The sequence below is a fragment of the Phyllobates terribilis genome, unplaced genomic scaffold (assembly GCF_046119375.1).
Source record: "Phyllobates terribilis strain yellow unplaced genomic scaffold, ASM4611937v1 Scaffold_3__8_contigs__length_932513732, whole genome shotgun sequence".
Lineage (NCBI taxonomy): Eukaryota > Metazoa > Chordata > Amphibia > Anura > Dendrobatidae > Phyllobates > Phyllobates terribilis.
Genome location: NW_027362763.1, coordinates 14,620,704 through 14,640,967, shown reverse-complemented (window position 1 = coordinate 14,640,967; position 20,264 = coordinate 14,620,704). Strand labels below are relative to the sequence as shown.

Genomic DNA, 20,264 nt, shown 5'->3' with positions numbered 1-20,264 from the left:
CCCGTAGGAGCGGAGGGGGGTCTGGCCCGTGGGTGAGGAGGGAGTCCGGCCCGTGGCTGTCCGTTGAATACTAACGCACGGCACAATGATCAGATTTATATTTGTATAATAATTAGTACACCCTGAGTCATTTCCTTTACTCGTCACTAATACTCGTTACTTTGTGTCACAGAAAATCCCAATGACATTTAAGTTTGTGGCTGTAACGTGAAAAATGTGGAGAAGGAGACGGGGTGTGAAGACTTTTTCCAGGCCGTGTAAATCTCTCTGGGCCTCTTCTCAGATTGCAGGGTCTGGATTCATTACTACGAGGCAGAAAACTTGATTTATTTTCTTTATTATGTATAAAAACATTGTGTAGAGCACAACGAGAGATACAAATATACAGTCACAAGGTGACGACGAGACCACAGTGTCACAAACACCATCTATACAACCAGCAGGGGGCAGTATGGACACTTCCCCATCACAGGATTCTGGCAGGGGCTTGTCCCTGGATTGCACCGGTAGGGTGGTATTCTGACACCTCGTCCCTTGAGACCCTCCTCAGATACATTGGTGATGTGGAGCCACGTTTTGCTCTTTGGCCCTTGTGGTCACAGCACAATCACCAGTAATGTCCCGATGTTTCCGGAGAACGTTACATTGTATCACGTGATTACCGCGAGCGATCCCATAATAAATCCCCTCCAACCTCGCATTGTTTCACATCATTGTGACAGACATTACATCGCGTCCACCACCATCATCATCGCAGGGCAGCAGCCATTCATTTTACATATGATGAGCCCCCCGCTGCTCCAGAAAATGAGTTTCTCCATCACCCCTGCCAGCAGCCTGCACGGAGAAGGGGGGTTCATATACTTACAAGGGTTATCTGATATTAGGAAGCTGGGTCTCGGCCATATTTCCAGACACAGCCAAGGTTTAAGGGGGCACCGAGTCCTCCATCTAATCTCACACAACCCCAGGAAGCCCCCCGGCAGTAACATGAAGGACAAAGTACACACTGAGATAGACCAGAGACACACAAGACACGACACTGGACATTGTGCAGACGAAATCCAGACCCCACCACTGCCGAGCCCCCCGAAGAGCTGACAATCACAGCCTAGCCATAGACTTTGTGGGCTCGTGTTACTGCGTCACTCCGCTCCTGATTTACTATCCTCCGAGCGTCACAAACTGAAAGCAGGATGTATGCGGGGATGGGGAAAGGGTTAAATGCGATATGTCCGACAAGACGCTAAGAAGTGACTCTGGCGACTCTGCGGCTTGTAGCGTTCTCTTACCTTCTGAGCCAGGAGCGGTCACTATATGTCTTCACCCAACAGAGGCCAAAATAGTGACTTGTTGGTCAGACCACCATTGTAAAGAGACTATAATCCTGGAATAAATATATCCTCCAATTTATTCCAGCAGACGACAGATGGCACTGACTGCGATGGGTGCTACCGGACACCGATGCTGCCAATAACAATGGACGATGAATGCTGTCGCATACTTTGGCCGATGGATGCCACCAATAACAATGGACGATGAATGCTGTCGCATACTATGGCCGATGGATGCTGTCAATAACCGTGAGCGATGGGTGCCACCCATAACCATGGGCGATAGATGCCACCGCATACGATGGATGCTGTCAATAAACATGGGCTATGGATGCCACCGCATATGATGGGTGCCACCAATAACCATGGGCGATGGATGTCACCGCATACGATGGATGCTGTCAGTAACCATGGGCTATGGATGCCACCGCATACAATGGACGATGAATGCTGCCGCATATTATGGCCGATGGATGCGGTCAATAACCGTGGGCAATGGATGCCTATATATAATTGGGGATGGATGCCGTCAATAACCGTGGGCGATGGATGCCGTCAATAACCGTGGGCGATGGATGCCGATATATATAATTGGCGATAGATGCCACTTCATACAATGGGCGATGGATGCCACCGCATACGATGAGTGCCACCAATAACAATGGGCGATGGATGGCAATATATATAATTGGCGATAGATGCCAGCAATAATGATGGGCGATGGATGCCACCAATAACAATGGGCGATGGATGCCGCCGATAACAATGGGTGATGGATGCCATCTCATACAATGGGCGATGGATGCCGCCGTTTACAATAGGCGACGGATGCCGCCGCATACAATGGGCGATGGATGCCACCGCATACGATGGGTGCCACCAATAACAATGGGTGATGGATTCCACCATATATAATGGGCGATAGATGCCACCAAATACAATGGGTGACGGATGCAACTTCATATAATGGGTGATGGATGCAGCCACATACAATGGACGATGGATGCTGCCATACATAATGGGCGATAAATGCCGCCAATAACAATGGGCAACAGATACCGCCACGTACAATGGGCGACGAATGCCGCCACATACAATGGGCGATGGATGCCGCCAATAACAATGGATGCTGCCAATAACAATGGGGATGGATGCCGCCGCATACAATGGGTGATGTATGCCGCCATATATAATGCCGCCAATAACAATGGGCGACGGATGACGCTGCATACAACGGGCGATGGATGTCGCTGCATACAATGGATGATGGATGTCGCCACATACAATGGGCGATGGATTCCTCCAATAACAATGGGCGATGGATTCCTCCAATAACAATGGGCGATGGGTGCAGTCCCATACAATGGGCGATGGATGTCGCCACATATGATGGGCGATGGATTCCTCCAATAACAATGGGCGATGGATTCCTCCAATAACAATGGGCGATGGATGCCACCGTATACGATGGGTGATGGATGCCGCTCTGTACTACCTGTCAGGTATACCCTCAAACCGAGTGAAAAACCCTAAAAACTATCCGTTTAATTGATGCGTCTGCGGTCCGATCTCGTCTTAGCGGCTGTACCGAGGTGCAATGTGGTGGACAATCGATTGTCTACATTGGGATTGCGTCAGCCTGTTTAACCCCTTAAAGACGGGGGTCATATGACTGCTTGTTCATAGCAGGACGAGTCGTAGTTTTCATTGACGCCAGTCATTTTATCAAGTGTGGTGAAATGGGGGAAAAAGAAAAACCGCAAGTCTTCCTTGTTTTTCGGGTTTTGTTTTTCCGATGGTCATTCTGCAGGAACAATCGCCTGGTAGCGAGATTCTCCAGGTCCGTACGATTACGGGGATAAGAAACCAAAGGGTTTTACTTTATATTTAAGAAAATCTCTTGTATCCATTTTCTTGTACCTTTTAACATTTTTTTTTTCCCGAGCTGAGGGTTTGCTTTTTTGAGCGTCGTGCCGTTTATCTTGATATTATCTTTGGGGTACATACAGTATTTTGATATCTTTTTATTTTTTCTATCATTCAGGACGGCTGATCGATGAGGAGCCGCAGATGGCGGCAGGTGAGAAGCGCCTCTCAGGGTTGCCGTCCAGCGGCCACAGATTACTGATGTGACCGCTGGGCCGGCTCCTGCAAATCAATTCACATCATCTCTGCTGATAATTAGTTTTATACTTTACATTTTGCCATTTACATTTGGGGAAAAGAGGAGGCGATTGCATCACTTTTATATTTTGGTTTTTTTTTTCAGAAAAAAAACAATTAAATGTTGATTGGAACTCTCTCTGTAACGCAGCTCTTGAGCCCGCTCTACATCGTGATAGCACACGGCCGCCGTACATAGACGGCATCATCGCTAAAGGGCTCATTAATTTTCCATGCAAACATTTTTAGAGATGGTCCGGCTTATCGACTTGCAGCTCCGGCATTCAGGACTTCGTCACTATGACAAACCGTCCGATTCTGACATCTGGGGCCTGAAACGTGTTATGTATCCCGAGTGATCAGTTCTGCTCTACACCGGAGCAGAGTACATCTACAACCTGCTGGTAGAGCAGAATTTGGAATTTCCTTGTGAACATTGCTCCCCCGTGCCGATTAGCTTACAGCTCGTCCTATTCTGTTTTTACAGATCAGACTCGGCCATTCAAGTCTATAGAGATTGGTCGAACATGGATGCAAAATGGAAGACGTCAATTTTCCATCTCTATTTCATTTGTTTTTAACTGATTCGTTGCAAAGTGTCAATGGGAAAAAAATAATTCCGGCAGTTTCTACCGCCTTCAGTTTTTAAAAGCATAAACTCGGCACATTTTTGATGGATGAATGTAGGCTGCGTGCTTTCCTGACGAGACCCGCCGATGCTGAGAGTTTCCTCTGCAGCTCAGGACTTAAGACTAGTTGGTATTTTTGGCTGCTGGACCCACACATGCGGCTCTGTGGGGTGGCAGTCAGCCTGTGGGGTGGCAGTCAGTCTGTGGGGTGTGGATTTCGGTCACACTCGGAAAGACTCTTGTAAACACAATCTTTCATCACAACATGTAGGAGGTGGCTGCCGGTGTGGAGATGACCTCCGTGCCTACAGCAATGGAAGTAACCGTTCCCCCCGTGTCATCATTGAGTGGCCGGCGCTGGCGTTAATTTTAGGCCAAACCAATATTTAGGATCAACAGTTCACATTGAACAATTATTACACACGACACAAATAATTTAACAATGAGCAACGATCATCCCAGACTACAGAAGTGGGACATCTCTTTATGAATCCTCCCATCTACGACCTCCACATTACATGAAGGGTCAACAAACACGCTCCGACCATCGTAAATATGAAAAGGAAGTCATCAGGACATGGTTTGGTCATTGCCATCAGCCAGATTGGTATAACCAGAACTTCCTCACTGCAAATCCTCACCCAAGACCTCGAATCAGCACCATGAGGTGCTAAGGACTGAGAGGAGCAGGACATTATTAAAAGCCCATTCCCAAGTGATTGGGAGAATTGTAGCCCAATTGTCCTACGTGAACTCAGCCTTGGAGCTTAGGTTTATTCCTTTCTGGCATCCGGTCACAGCAATACAAACCATCTTCATGAGACTCGTTCCTCAAATTTATGGCCAGGAAAGACCAGAGTCTTCTCAAAGAGGCCAACGTCAAACCTTCAGGAGACTGAGGGACCTGGAGCCCGACATCTTCTAATCTGCACCCAAAATTATGAGGCACGAGCATGAAGTATTGAGCAGTATTACAGTCTTCCATGCCACCCTCCTCGCATTCTCGTCTCAGCCTTGGCTTCTGTTTCTGAATCTTACATTCGGTATAATGTTGGAGTCCAGTTACCACTGGGTGACGCTCGGCCTGCAGAGGTCACATCACAGCCGGCAGTCAGGCTCACACACGCACGCATACGACAGACGTCACATTAAAGCTCTCACATCACATGACACAATAGATTGCACAACATCTGACCAAGGAGGGAGCTCACATTATATGGCGTCACAGCGGTGATGGGACATCACGCTTCACTTTGGAATGTTGGCAGAACGCTGCATAGGTGAAGTGGAAGGTGGAACCAGAAGTGGAACCAGAGCTGGAACCAGAGGTGGAACCAGAGGTGGACAACTGGACTTGATTCACTGCCATATCATGGGGGACAGATGGATGGAAAATGGAGAAACCCCAATCCAGAGAGTGGATCGCAGAGAGTGATGGCACTTGGAGAGAGGATTTTACTGACTCTGCACTGAAGAGGGAAAAAAATGAAGGCTAACTGGGAAAATGGATTGTTCTCTCCAAAGCCTGGATCATGCATCTCACTTGCTGAACACAGCGGAGGCACCATGAGAAAGTGATACCAAGGAGTTGGTGCCCTAACTGCTTAGTGCTTTTGGGTTTTGTAGTCAAAACAACCAAGAGAGGCACCTTCATGGAATTTGGGTTTTCTTCAAGGTCTCCATTTTACTCCCAAACTCCAGAAATCTGTTGTAGATTAAACATCTTTCAATGAAATCTGCCACTGTGGGAAGGATTAGTATATTATGGATGGAAATATGGTACCTTATGCCTTTTGGTGTCTAAAGCTTGAAGCCACTAACTTCTCGTATTCGGTAGATGAGATGACGTGGAACATGGTGATATATGGCGAAGGAAAACCAGGGCCGCTTTGCTTTCAGATTCCTGAAGGACTTGGTTGAAAATTGTCTACTGAGCAAAAAACTAAAAAGTAGGCAGAAATGAGGAGAAACTAAAAATAATGGTTGAACATTCGTTTTCTGCCCTAGATGGTAGAGCCTCTCTGGTAATTATTTCTACATTATCTTAGACATTATGTATATTGCAGAATTGATCTGTGAGATCTCGAATGTTGCTCCTTCGAGAGTTTTGCTGGGATCTTAGACAAGTCTTTCCATTCTCTATATTAGGAAGAAGGACATCTATCTAATTTCTGAATCAATCATGAATGAATGACCGATGGAAGCCCATGTGTTTGTGACAAATGTCCAGCACCTTCCAGTATCTGGTTCCACTCTGATTGGTGAATGAGGAGGTTTAGAGAAGGCATTTGGTCATCCGATTGGGTCCTGGCACTGTGGGCACACGGCCATGTCTTCTACATATTTCTCCACTTGGATTGTGCTGATAAAGAACTCAAATTTGGTCTGAAGAAGTTCTGTGGCCTCCTGAAGCACAATGTCGGCCTCACGAGTCTCATCTGCAAGTAGAAATGGAGAATCAAGACAAAAAAAAAGACCGATCAGGAAGAAGAATTGTGTAATTGTTCTCATCTAATCACAATATTACTGGTTAGATGCAAAGACGACACAGTCCTCCAAAAGTGAAGGTGGCAATGGAATAACAGTCATGGTGGGCTATTTCAGAATTCTCCCAACAATAGGGTCTAAGCTTAAGATCATAGTAAATTCTTGAAAGATGCAGGTAGTTGAACTTACCAATCGCCAAATGCACAGACACTGCGTTCTGATTTAAGGTCAGAGCCCAAAGTCGTAGACTGTGCACAGACCGGACCCCCGGAACAGATATAAGGACTTCCTTCACTGTGCCATGTGCAATACTGCGGGGTCTGCCTGGTACCAGAGACAAAGACAAAAGTCACCTGAAAATGCCCGAGTGGAGAGACATCAGTCATTTTAACGATGAGGAGACCCGAATGTCTTGGAGTCACCACATTCACCTGATGGTAGAGGGATATTCAACAGTGGACTAATGCACATAAGATAAAGGCAAGCCGTGAAGATGGAAGTGGCACCATCCCTGTTCCTACAAGGGGGCCAGAACCTAATAATAAGCTTTCATCTCCCTGAAAGCCAGGACAAAAGAGGCCCATCATTGGTGGAGGACAATTTTTCTAATTCCCTAATTATCGTATATCAGGAGGTCGCTCATAAACAGTATAAAGGGGGAAAAAAAAAAAAAAACTTGATGCCTACCATTATTACCACTCCAAAGCTGGCCACTGACAAAACTAGCAGAAGTCACTTGGAAAAATCTCAGACCCCATACAGAATTACGATCTATTAGGTCTTGTCAACCAAGTCATCTCCCATAACAATATTCCCCCAATACAATCCATAAATAAAGAAAATTACAGCAGGACCACCGAGATGTCCAACAATTCCTGGCGGCACAAGCCACAGGCAGAGTCTTCAGGTAGGACAGAGTCTAGCGCCAACCTGGATCATACTGGCCCTCTCATTACCTAACGCCCAGTTTTGATCAGAGAACCCTTGGAGTACAATGGACTGTCTGTATATTCATTATCTTCACGTGCCCAATAAACAGTGCCAGCCTATACAAGGGTCTGCATGGTCTTTATCATCCATAGTAGAAAGCTGCAGCTGGCGTTGGAGGATCTAACCTTGGTTGGACATGTCAGTGATCTTATTGGATCGTTGGCCTGGAGATCTTTTTCCTGGCGCACTTATACTACCCATCTACATGGGTGCCGTAAGTCAGTGGATTCTACTACCCATCTACATGGGTGCCGGAAGTCAGTGGATTCTACTACCCATCTACATGGGTGCCGGAAGTCAGTGGATTCTACTACCCATCTACATGGGTGCCGGAAGTCAGTGGAATCAGGTGGAGCCTTCATGTAAGAACCAACACAGCTGCCTCCATTATTTTTAATGTCTCCACATTCTGGGTTTGACTAAGCATGGGGGATATGGACTCAAATGCAATAACTATATCTGTCTTTTATCTTCCTTCCCCTCAGAATCACAACATTTCTCCTTTTTTTCACGAGCAGTTTTTGCTTTTCTCCTATTATCAGGCTTACCTTCCATCAGAACCCAAAACACGTCACGTAAAATGGTGACTGTTGTCGCCAGTACAAAGATGGAGAAGAGAAAGGTGCAGACGGGATCGGCAATCTTGTACTGAGGCTGCAATGAGAAGATAAATACAGCTCCACCATCAGCTCTGGAACCAGATGGGTCATAGACTAGAAAGATAAAGCTTTACCCTCCACCCTTCCTCTTCATTATTCCCCTTACTCTCCTCCTATTCCTTATTTGCTCTATTACCACCCTCCCTCCTTCCTACTCAATCCTCTATCCCATTATTTGCCTCTTTCCTTGCACCACTTTTGGCTTCAGCCCCCGATCACCTCCCTTGCTCCTTGTTATTGTTTCCATTCCATCTCCCGAATATCCCCATCACTCCTTGTTACCTCTGCTCCATTACGCCTTCCCTCGTGGTCTTCCTTTTCTCCTTGCTCCTTGTTCCCATCTCCTTTCCATCGGCTCCTGATTATCTCCATGCCTCCTCCTTGAGTCACCTCAGCTCCATTACGCCTTCCCTCGTGGGTGGTCTTCCTTCTCTGTTCCCATCTGCTCCTGATTACCTCCGTGCCTCCTCCTTGGGTCACCTCTGCTCTTACTCCCTCTTCATCTTCCTTCTCTGCCATCTTTTCCTCTCACTCCTACCTTCCCTCTCTGCTCCATTTCCTAGTTTTTATCTATGCCGCTGGGGCCCATTGTACCACCGTCCACCCTCGCTTATTCCACTCACTTTGAAATAAATAACTATGGCTGCCACCATGACTCCGATGCTCTGCAGTAGATCTCCAATCACATGAATGAACGCCGCTCGGACACTTGTGTTTCCATGCTGACCCAGGTGCAGAGACAGCCCGCTGCTTTGACTATCTCCTATCTTCTCATATCCTGACCCATGGCTGTGCCCATGGAAGGTGGTAGACTGGTGGAGGATATAGGCCATACTGGGAAATAAAGACAAAACACTTCCGGTATCATTATTATGGAATGACCCTAACTCCTGCAACATTCCTGGCACCATCAGACCTTTATCCCCATCAGACCTTTATCCCCACATATAATTGATGATAAATGTCGCCATCTTGTGTGGGGAGCATCGATGATATGCATCAAATGGTCTAAAGTTCAGACAGAAGATGGAGATGGACCAGGATCATCTTCTGAACATATACAATGGGCAAATACCAGGACTAAGGTGATGATGACCCATAAATTACCAAAAAATTAAGTCACCAAGACTCCACAAACCAAAATCTGAGAATAGAAAATGTAATGCAGCTCCAGGGATCGACTAGTCCTGGTCTTGATATGCAATCTCAGCCATTTTATAACTTCGAGAAAACCATAGGCCTGTCAGCCATGAGTTAATATCAACTGAAAGGCCCCAGAGGTGGCAGAGAAGAGGGGGATGTGCTCTAGAGGCTTTATGATGGCCCCCCGTGGACTCCCGATGTAGAGCTCTACAGTCACCTGATATACGGCGTATATGATACTTACATGATGTTGACAACAACAGCACAGCCGGAAGTAATGAGCATGACATGTCCATCAATATCATAGTCATTATTGATGATCCGTGCGGTGGCCAGGTACAGCAGAATACCAGTCACGATCCAGATCGAGAAGACGGAAGCCAATGCCCCCAGGATTTCTAGAGATCATATGATGACATCACATTACAACAAACACCAGGAGTAATAAAAACTGATGGCGCTGATATGACTACGGCATGGCGTTCCCTAATGATCTCGATTGAAAGAAGGACATTTTACATCCCGGGACATTAAGGATTCTGTTCCTTCTTATGTGGGTGAAGCCAAGGTCCCCATGTGGATGTGTCTGTAGGCTCACCAGGCTCCAGCCTATAACCGGTAATGGTTGATGGAGCTAATAAAGGCTGTAAGTGACAAGATGGACCATGCACAGTGGTCACTTTGTTTTTTTACTCTTGAAATCACTGAGAGAAGTGAAACAAGTCTTCGGTATGAAATTATAACTATTGTGGAAGAACTAGTCATTATACGGAGCAAATCCCCACGAGAAACGCAGCATCCTTGGTGGAAATCTCACTGTTCCAAGCGTTGCACTTTACGCTAAGTTCACATGATGTTATGTAAAGCCTGGTGGCAACTATAATACGGAAGAGCTGCGCCATGGACGTCCTACAGTAGGAGGCAGACATCTACAGGCTGCAGTGGTGCAGATCACTCCGGGGCCAGCATGTGGACCCTGATGTGTGGGGTCATGAGAGACGCCCTACAGTAGGAGGTGGACATCTACAGGCTGCAGTGGTGCAGATCACTCCGGGGCCGGCATGTGGACCCTGATGCGTGAGGTCATGAGACGCCCTACAGTAGGAGGTGGACATCTACAGACTGCAGTGGTGCAGATCACTTCAGGGCCGGCATGTGGACCCTGATGTGTGAGGTCATGAGACGCCCTACAGTAGGAGGCGGACATCTACAGGCTGCAGTGGTGCAGATCACTCCGGGGCCGGCATGTGGACCCTGATGCGTGAGGTCATGAGACGCCCTACAGTAGGAGGTGGACATCTACAGACTGCAGTGGTGCAGATCACTTCAGGGCCGGCATGTGGACCCTGATGTGTGAGGTCATGAGACGCCCTACAGTAGGAGGTGGACATCTACAGGCTGCAGTGGTGCAGATCACTCCGGGGCCGGCATGTGGACCCTGATGCGTGAGGTCATGAGACGCCCTACAGTAGGAGGTGGACATCTACAGGCTGCAGTGGTGCAGATCACTCCGGGGCCGGCATGTGGATCCTGATGTGTGAGGTCATGAGAGACGCCCTACAGTAGGAGGTGGACATCTACAGACTGCAGTGGTGCAGATCACTTCAGGGCCGGCATGTGGACCCTGATGTGTGAAGTCATGAGAGACGCCCTACAGTAGGAGGCGGACATCTACAGACTGCAGTGGTGCAGATCACTTCAGGGCCGGCATGTGGACCCTGATGTGTGAGGTCATGAGAGACGCCCTACAGTAGGAGGCGGACATCTACAGACTGCAGTGGTGCAGATCACTCCGGGGCCGGCATGTGGACCCTGATGTGTGAGGTCATGAGACGCCCTACAGTAGGAGGCGGACATCTACAGGCTGCAGTGGTGCAGATCACTCCGGGGCCGGCATGTGGACTCTGATGTGTGAGGTCATGAGACGCCCTACAGTAGGAGGCGGACATCTACAGACTGCAGTGGTGCAGATCACTCCGGGGTCGGCATGTGGACCCTGATGTGTGAGGTCATGAGAGACGCCCTACAGTAGGAGGTGGACATCTACAGACTGCAGTGGTGCAGATCACTCCGGGGCCGGCATGTGGACCCTGATGTGTGAGGTCATGAGAGACGCCCTACAGTAGGAGGCGGACATCTACAGGCTGCAGTGGTGCAGATCACTCCGGGGTCGGCATGTGGACCCTGATGTGTGAGGTCATGAGAGACGCCCTACAGTAGGAGGCGGACATCTACAGGCTGCAGTGGTGCAGATCACTCCGGGGTCGGCATGTGGACCCTGATGTGTGGGGTCATGAGAGACGCCCTACAGTAGGAGGCGGACATCTACAGGCTGCAGTGGTGCAGATCACTCCAGGGTCGGCATGTGGACCCTGATGTGTGAGGTCATGAGAGACGCCCTACAGTAGGAGGCGGACATCTACAGACTGCAGTGGTGCAGATCACTCCGGGGCCGGCATGTTGACCCTGATGTGTGGGGTCATGAGAGACGCCCTACAGTAGGAGGCGGACATCTACAGGCTGCAGTGGTGCAGATCACTCCGGGGCCGGCATGTTGACCCTGATGTGTGAGGTCATGAGAGACGCCCTACAGTAGGAGGCGGACATCTACAGACTGCAGTGGTGCAGATCACTCCGGGGCCGGCATGTGGACCCTGATGTGTGAGGTCATGAGAGACGCCCTACAGTAGGAGGCGGACATCTACAGACTGCAGTGGTGCAGATCACTCCGGGGCCGGCATGTGGACCCTGATGCGTGAGGTCATGAGACGCCCTAGAGTAGGAGGCGGACATCTACAGGCTGCAGTGGTGCAGATCACTCCGGGGCCGGCATGTGGACCCTGATGTGTGAGGTCATGAGAGACGCCCTACAGTAGGAGGTGGACATCTACAGGCTGCAGTGGTGCAGATCACTCCGGGGCCGGCATGTGGACCCTGATGTGTGAGGTCATGAGAGACGCCCTACAGTAGGAGGTGGACATCTACAGACTGCAGTGGTGCAGATCACTTCAGGGCCGGCATGTGGACCCTGATGTGTGAGGTCATGAGAGACGCCCTACAGTAGGAGGTGGACATCTACAGGCTGCAGTGGTGCAGATCACTCCGGGGCCGGCATGTGGATCCTGATGTGTGAGGTCATGAGAGACGCCCTACAGTAGGAGGCGGACATCTACAGACTGCAGTGGTGCAGATCACTCCGGGGCCGGCATGTGGACTCTGATGTGTGGGGTCATGAGAGACGTCCTACAGTAGGAGGTGGACATCTACAGGCTGCAGTGGTGCAGATCACTCCGGGGCCGGCATGTGGACCCTGATGTGTGAGGTCATGAGAGACGCCCTACAGTAGGAGGCGGACATCTACAGGCTGCAGTGGTGCAGATCACTCCGGGGCCGGCATGTGGACCCTGATGTGTGGGGTCATGAGAGACGCCCTACAGTAGGAGGTGGACATCTACAGACTGCAGTGGTGCAGATCACTCCGGGGCCGGCATGTGGACCCTGATGTGTGGGGTCATGAGACGCCCTACAGTAGGAGGCGGACATCTACAGACTGCAGTGGTGCAGATCACTCCGGGGCCGGCATGTGGACCCTGATGTGTGAGGTCATGAGAGACGCCCTACAGTAGGAGGCGGACATCTACAGACTGCAGTGGTGCAGATCACTTCAGGGCCGGCATGTTGACCCTGATGTGTGAGGTCATGAGAGACGCCCTACAGTAGGAGGCGGACATCTACAGGCTGCAGTGGTGCAGATCACTCCGGGGCCGGCATGTGGACCCTGATGTGTGAGGTCATGAGAGACGCCCTACAGTAGGAGGCGGACATCTACAGACTGCAGTGGTGCAGATCACTCCGGGGCCGGCATGTGGACCCTGATGTGTGAGGTCATGAGAGACGCCCTACAGTAGGAGGTGGACATCTACAGACTGCAGTGGTGCAGATCACTTCAGGGCCGGCATGTTGACCCTGATGTGTGAGGTCATGAGAGACGCCCTACAGTAGGAGGCGGACATCTACAGGCTGCAGTGGTGCAGATCACTCTGGGGCCGGCATGTGGACCCTGATGTGTGAGGTCATGAGAGACGCCCTACAGTAGGAGGCGGACATCTACAGGCTGCAGTGGTGCAGATCACTCCGGGGCCGGCATGTGGACCCTGATGTGTGGGGTCATGAGAGACGCCCTACAGTAGGAGGTGGACATCTACAGACTGCAGTGGTGCAGATCACTCCGGGGCCGGCATGTGGACCCTGATGTGTGAGGTCATGAGAGACGCCCTACAGTAGGAGGTGGACATCTACAGACTGCAGTGGTGCAGATCACTTCAGGGCCGGCATGTTGACCCTGATGTGTGAGGTCATGAGAGACGCCCTACAGTAGGAGGCGGACATCTACAGGCTGCAGTGGTGCAGATCACTCCGGGGCCGGCATGTGGACCCTGATGTGTGAGGTCATGAGAGACGCCCTACAGTAGGAGGCGGACATCTACAGACTGCAGTGTTGCAGATCACTCCGGGGCCGGCATGTGGACCCTGATGTGTGAGGTCATGAGAGACGCCCTACAGTAGGAGGTGGACATCTACAGACTGCAGTGGTGCAGATCACTTCAGGGCCGGCATGTTGACCCTGATGTGTGAGGTCATGAGAGACGCCCTACAGTAGGAGGCGGACATCTACAGGCTGCAGTGGTGCAGATCACTCTGGGGCCGGCATGTGGACCCTGATGTGTGAGGTCATGAGAGACGCCCTACAGTAGGAGGCGGACATCTACAGGCTGCAGTGGTGCAGATCACTCCGGGGCCGGCATGTGGACCCTGATGTGTGAGGTCATGAGAGACGCCCTACAGTAGGAGGCGGACATCTACAGGCTGCAGTGGTGCAGATCACTCTGGGGCCGGCATGTGGACCCTGATGTGTGAGGTCATGAGAGACGCCCTACAGTAGGAGGCGGACATCTACAGGCTGCAGTGGTGCAGATCACTCGGGGGCCAGCATGTGGACCCTGATGTGTGAGGTCATGAGAGACGCCCTACAGTAGGAGGCGGACATCTACAGACTGCAGTGGTGCAGATCACTTCAGGGCCGGCATGTGGACCCTGATGTGTGAGGTCATGAGACGCCCTACAGTAGGAGGTGGACATCTACAGGCTGCAGTGGTGCAGATCACTTCAGGGCCGGCATGTGGACCCTGATGTGTGAGGTCATGAGACGCCCTACAGTAGGAGGTGGACATCTACAGGCTGCAGTGGTGCAGATCACTTCAGGGCCGGCATGTGGACCCTGATGTGTGAGGTCATGAGACGCCCTACAGTAGGAGGCGGACATCTACAGGCTGCAGTGGTGCAGATCACTCCGGGGCCGGCATGTGGACCCCGATGTGTGAGGTCATGAGAGACGCCCTACAGTAGGAGGTGGACATCTACAGGCTGCAGTGGTGCAGATCACTCCGGGGCCGGCATGTGGACCCTGATGTGTGGGGTCATGAGAGACGCCCTACAGTAGGAGGCGGACATCTACAGACTGCAGTGGTGCAGATCACTCCGGGGTCGGCATGTGGACCCTGATGTGTGAGGTCATGAGAGACGCCCTACAGTAGGAGGCGGACATCTACAGACTGCAGTGGTGCAGATCACTCCGGGGTCGGCATGTTGACCCTGATGTGTGAGGTCATGAGAGACGCCCTACAGTAGGAGGCGGACATCTACAGACTGCAGTGGTGCAGATCACTCCGGGGCCGGCATGTGGACCCTGATGTGTGAGGTCATGAGAGACGCCCTACAGTAGGAGGTGGACATCTACAGACTGCAGTGGTGCAGATCACTCCGGGGTCGGCATGTTGACCCTGATGTGTGAGGTCATGAGAGACGCCCTACAGTAGGAGGTGGACATCTACAGACTGCAGTGGTGCAGATCACTCCGGGGCCGGCATGTGGACCCTGATGTGTGAGGTCATGAGAGACGCCCTACAGTAGGAGGTGGACATCTACAGGCTGCAGTGGTGCAGATCACTTCAGGGCCGGCATGTTGACCCTGATGTGTGAGGTCATGAGAGACGCCCTACAGTAGGAGGCGGACATCTACAGGCTGCAGTGGTGCAGATCACTCCGGGGCCGGCATGTGGACCCTGATGTGTGGGGTCATGAGAGACGCCCTACAGTAGGAGGTGGACATCTACAGGCTGCAGTGGTGCAGATCTCTTCAGGGCCGGCATGTTGACCCTGATGTGTGAGGTCATGAGAGACGCCCTACAGTAGGAGGCGGACATCTACAGGCTGCAGTGGTGCAGATCACTCCGGGGCCGGCATGTGGACCCTGATGTGTGGGGTCATGAGAGACGCCCTACAGTAGGAGGTGGACATCTACAGACTGCAGTGGTGCAGATCACTCCGGGGCCGGCATGTGGACCCTGATGTGTGAGGTCATGAGAGACGCCCTACAGTAGGAGGCGGACATCTACAGGCTGCAGTGGTGCAGATCACTCCGGGGCCGGCATGTGGACCCTGATGTGTGGGGTCATGAGAGACACCCTACAGTAGGAGGTGGACATCTACAGGCTGCAGTGGTGCAGATCACTCCGGGGCCGGCATGTTGACCCTGATGTGTGAGGTCATGAGAGACACCCTACAGTAGGAGGCGGACATCTACAGACTGCAGTGGTGCAGATCACTCCGGGGCCGGCATGTTGACCCTGATGTGTGAGGTCATGAGAGACACCCTACAGTAGGAGGCGGACATCTACAGACTGCAGTGGTGCAGATCACTCCGGGGCCGGCATGTGGACCCTGATGTGTGAGGTCATGAGAGACGCCCTACAGTAGGAGGCGGACATCTACAGGCTGCAGTGGTGCAGATCACTCCGGGGCCGGCATGTGGACCCTGATGTGTGAGGTCATGAGAGACGCCCTACAGTAGGAGGTGGACATCTACAGGCTGCAGTGGTGCAGATCACTCCGGGGCTGGCATGTGGACCCTGATGTGTGGGGTCATGAGAGACGCCCTACAGTAGGAGGTGGACATCTACAGACTGCAGTGGTGCAGATCACTCCGGGGCCGGCATGTGGACCCTGATGTGTGAGGTCATGAGAGACGCCCTACAGTAGGAGGCGGACATCTACAGGCTGCAGTGGTGCAGATCACTCCGGGGCCGGCATGTGGACCCTGATGTGTGAGGTCATGAGAGACGCCCTACAGTAGGAGGTGGACATCTACAGGCTGCAGTGGTGCAGATCACTCCGGGGCCGGCATGTGGACCCTGATGTGTGGGGTCATGAGAGACGCCCTACAGTAGGAGGTGGACATCTACAGACTGCAGTGGTGCAGATCACTCCGGGGCCGGCATGTGGACCCTGATGTGTGAGGTCATGAGAGACGCCCTACAGTAGGAGGCGGACATCTACAGGCTGCAGTGGTGCAGATCACTCCGGGGCCGGCATGTGGACCCTGATGTGTGGGGTCATGAGAGACGCCCTACAGTAGGAGGCGGACATCTACAGGCTGCAGTGGTGCAGATCACTCCGGGGCCGGCATGTGGACCCTGATGTGTGGGGTCATGAGAGATGCCCTACAGTAGGAGGTGGACATCTACAGACTGCAGTGGTGCAGATCACTCCGGGGCCGGCATGTGGACCCTGATGTGTGAGGTCATGAGAGACGCCCTACAGTAGGAGGAGGACATCTACAGGCTGCAGTGGTGCAGATCACTCCGGGGCCGGCATGTGGACCCTGATGTGTGGGGTCATGAGAGACGCCCTACAGTAGGAGGTGGACATCTACAGACTGCAGTGGTGCAGATCACTCCGGGGCCGGCATGTGGACCCTGATGTGTGAGGTCATGAGAGACGCCCTACAGTAGGAGGAGGACATCTACAGGCTGCAGTGGTGCAGATCACTCCGGGGCCGGCATGTGGACCCTGATATGTGAGGTCATGAGACGCCCTACAGTAGGAGGTGGACATCTACAGGCTGCAGTGGTGCAGATCACTCCGGGGCCGGCATGTTGACCCTGATGTGTGAGGTCATGAGACGCCCTACAGTAGGAGGTGGACATCTACAGACTGCAGTGGTGCAGATCACTCCGGGGCCGGCATGTGGACCCTGATGTGTGAGGTCATGAGAGACGCCCTACAGTAGGAGGCGGACATCTACAGGCTGCAGTGGTGCAGATCACTCCGGGGCCGGCATGTGGACCCTGATGTGTGGGGTCATGAGAGACGCCCTACAGTAGGAGGCGGACATCTACAGACTGCAGTGGTGCAGATCACTCCGGGGCCGGCATGTGGACCCTGATGTGTGAGGTCATGAGAGACGCCCTACAGTAGGAGGCGGACATCTACAGGCTGCAGTGGTGCAGATCACTCCGGGGCCGGCATGTTGACCCTGATGTGTGAGGTCATGAGAGACGCCCTACAGTAGGAGGCGGACATCTACAGACTGCAGTGGTGCAGATCACTCCGGGGCCGGCATGTGGACCCTGATGTGTGAGGTCATGAGAGACGCCCTACAGTAGGAGGCGGACATCTACAGACTGCAGTGGTGCAGATCACTCCGGGGTCGGCATGTGGACCCTGATGTGTGAGATCATGAGAGACGTCCTACAGTAGGAGGCGGACATCTACAGACTGCAGTGGTGCAGATCACTCCGGGGCCGGCATGTGGACCCTGATGTGTGAGATCATGAGAGACGTCCTACAGTAGGAGGCGGACATCTACAGACTGCAGTGGTGCAGATCACTCCGGGGCCGGCATGTGGACCCTGATGTGTGAGATCATGAGAGACGTCCTACAGTAGGAGGCGGACATCTACAGACTGCAGTGGTGCAGATCACTCCGGGGCCGGCATGTGGACCCTGATGTGTAAGGTCATGAGAGACGCTCTACAGTAGGAGGTGGACATCTACAGACTGCAGTGGTGCAGATCACTCCGGGGCCGGCATGTGGACCCTGATGTGTAAGGTCATGAGAGACGCCCTACAGTAGGAGGCGGACATCTACAGACTGCAGTGGTGCAGATCACTTCAGGGCCGGCATGTTGACCCTGATGTGTGAGGTCATGAGAGACGCCCTACAGTAGGAGGTGGACATCTACAGACTGCAGTGGTGCAGATCACTTCAGGGCCGGCATGTTGACCCTGATGTGTGAGGTCATGAGAGACGCCCTACAGTAGGAGGTGGACATCTACAGACTGCAGTGGTGCAGATCACTCCGGGGCCGGCATGTGGACCCTGATGTGTGAGATCATGAGAGACGCCCTACAGTAGGAGGCGGACATCTACAGACTGCAGTGGTGCAGATCACTCCGGGGCCGGCATGTGGACCCTGATGTGTGAGGTCATGAGAGACGCCCTACAGTAGGAGGTGGACATCTACAGGCTGCAGTGGTGCAGATCACTCCGGGGCCGGCATGTGGACCCTGATGTGTGAGGTCATGAGAGATGCCCTACAGTAGGAGGCGGACATCTACAGGCTGCAGTGGTGCAGATCACTCCGGGGCCGGCATGTGGACCCTGATGTGTGAGGTCATGATAAGACGCCCTACAGTAGGAGGTGGACATCTACAGGCTGCAGTGGTGCAGATCACTCCGGGGCCGGCATGTGGACCCTGATGTGTGAGGTCATGAGAGATGCCCTACAGTAGGAGGCGGACATCTACAGGCTGCAGTGGTGCAGATCACTCCGGGGCCGGCATGTGGACCCTGATGTGTGAGATCATGAGAGACGTCCTACAGTAGGAGGAGGACATCTACAGGCTGCAGTGGTGCAGATCACTCCGGGGCCGGCATGTGGACCCTGATGTGTGGGGTCATCAGAGACGCCCTACAGTAGGAGGCGGACATCTACAGACTGCAGTGGTGCAGATCACTCCGGGGTCGGCATGTGGACCCTGATGTGTGAGGTCATGAGAGACGCCCTACAGTAGGAGGTGGACATCTACAGGCTGCAGTGGTGCAGATCACTCCGGGGCCGGCATGTGGACCCTGATGTGTGAGGTCATGAGAGACGCCCTACAGTAGGAGGCGGACATCTACAGGCTGCAGTGGTGCAGATCACTCCGGGGCCGGCATGTGGACCCTGATGTGTGAGGTCATGAGAGACGCCCTACAGTAGGAGGCGGACATCTACAGGCTGCAGTGGTGCAGATCACTCCAGGGCCGGCATGTAGACCCTGATGTGTGAGGTCATGAGAGACGCCCTACAGTAGGAGGCGGACATCTACAGACTGTAGTGGTGCAGATCACTCCGGGGCTGGCATATGGACCCTGATGTGTGGGGTCATGAGAGACGCCCTACAGTAGGAGGCGGACATCTACAGACTGCAGTGGTGCAGATCACTTCAGGGCCGGCACGTTGACCCTGATGTGTGAGGTCATGAGAGACGCCCTACAGTAGGAGGCGGACATCTACAGGCTGCAGTGGTGCAGATCACTCCGGGGCCGGCATGTGGACCCTGATGTGTGAGGTCATGAGAGACGCCCTACAGTAGGAGGCGGACATCTACAGGCTGCAGTGGTGCAGATCACTCCGGGGCCGGCATGTGGACCCTGATGTGTGGGGTCATGAGAGACGCCCTACAGTAGGAGGTGGACATCTACAGACTGCAGTGGTGCAGATCACTCCGGGGCCGGCATGTGGACCCTGATGTGTGAGGTCATGAGAGACACCCTACAGTAGGAGGTGGACATCTACAGACTGCAGTGGTGCAGATCACTCCGGGGCCGGCATGTGGACCCTGATGTGTGAGGTCATGAGAGACGCCCTACAGTAGGAGGAGGACATCTACAGGCTGCAGTGGTGCAGATCACTCCGGGGCCGGCATGTGGACCCTGATGTGTGGGGTCATGAGAGACGCCCTACAGTAGGAGG

The 20,264-nt window shown here is 52.6% G+C and overlaps 1 protein-coding gene across 1 annotated transcript in view; it reads right to left on the bottom strand.

The window, feature by feature from the left end:
* Positions 1 to 273: 273 nt before the first annotated feature.
* Positions 274 to 20,264, bottom strand: part of SLC30A3 (solute carrier family 30 member 3) — a 31,696-nt gene continuing 11,705 nt past the window's right edge. The window contains exons 5-9 of the mRNA XM_073672884.1: positions 9,650 to 9,803; positions 8,886 to 9,096; positions 8,152 to 8,257; positions 6,803 to 6,937; positions 274 to 6,564 (exon numbers count right to left, since the gene is read on the bottom strand). Coding sequence (XP_073528985.1) covers positions 6,419 to 6,564; positions 6,803 to 6,937; positions 8,152 to 8,257; positions 8,886 to 9,096; positions 9,650 to 9,803 — 752 coding nt within the window. The 3' untranslated portion in view covers positions 274 to 6,418. The remainder of the gene's footprint in view (positions 6,565 to 6,802; positions 6,938 to 8,151; positions 8,258 to 8,885; positions 9,097 to 9,649; positions 9,804 to 20,264) is intronic.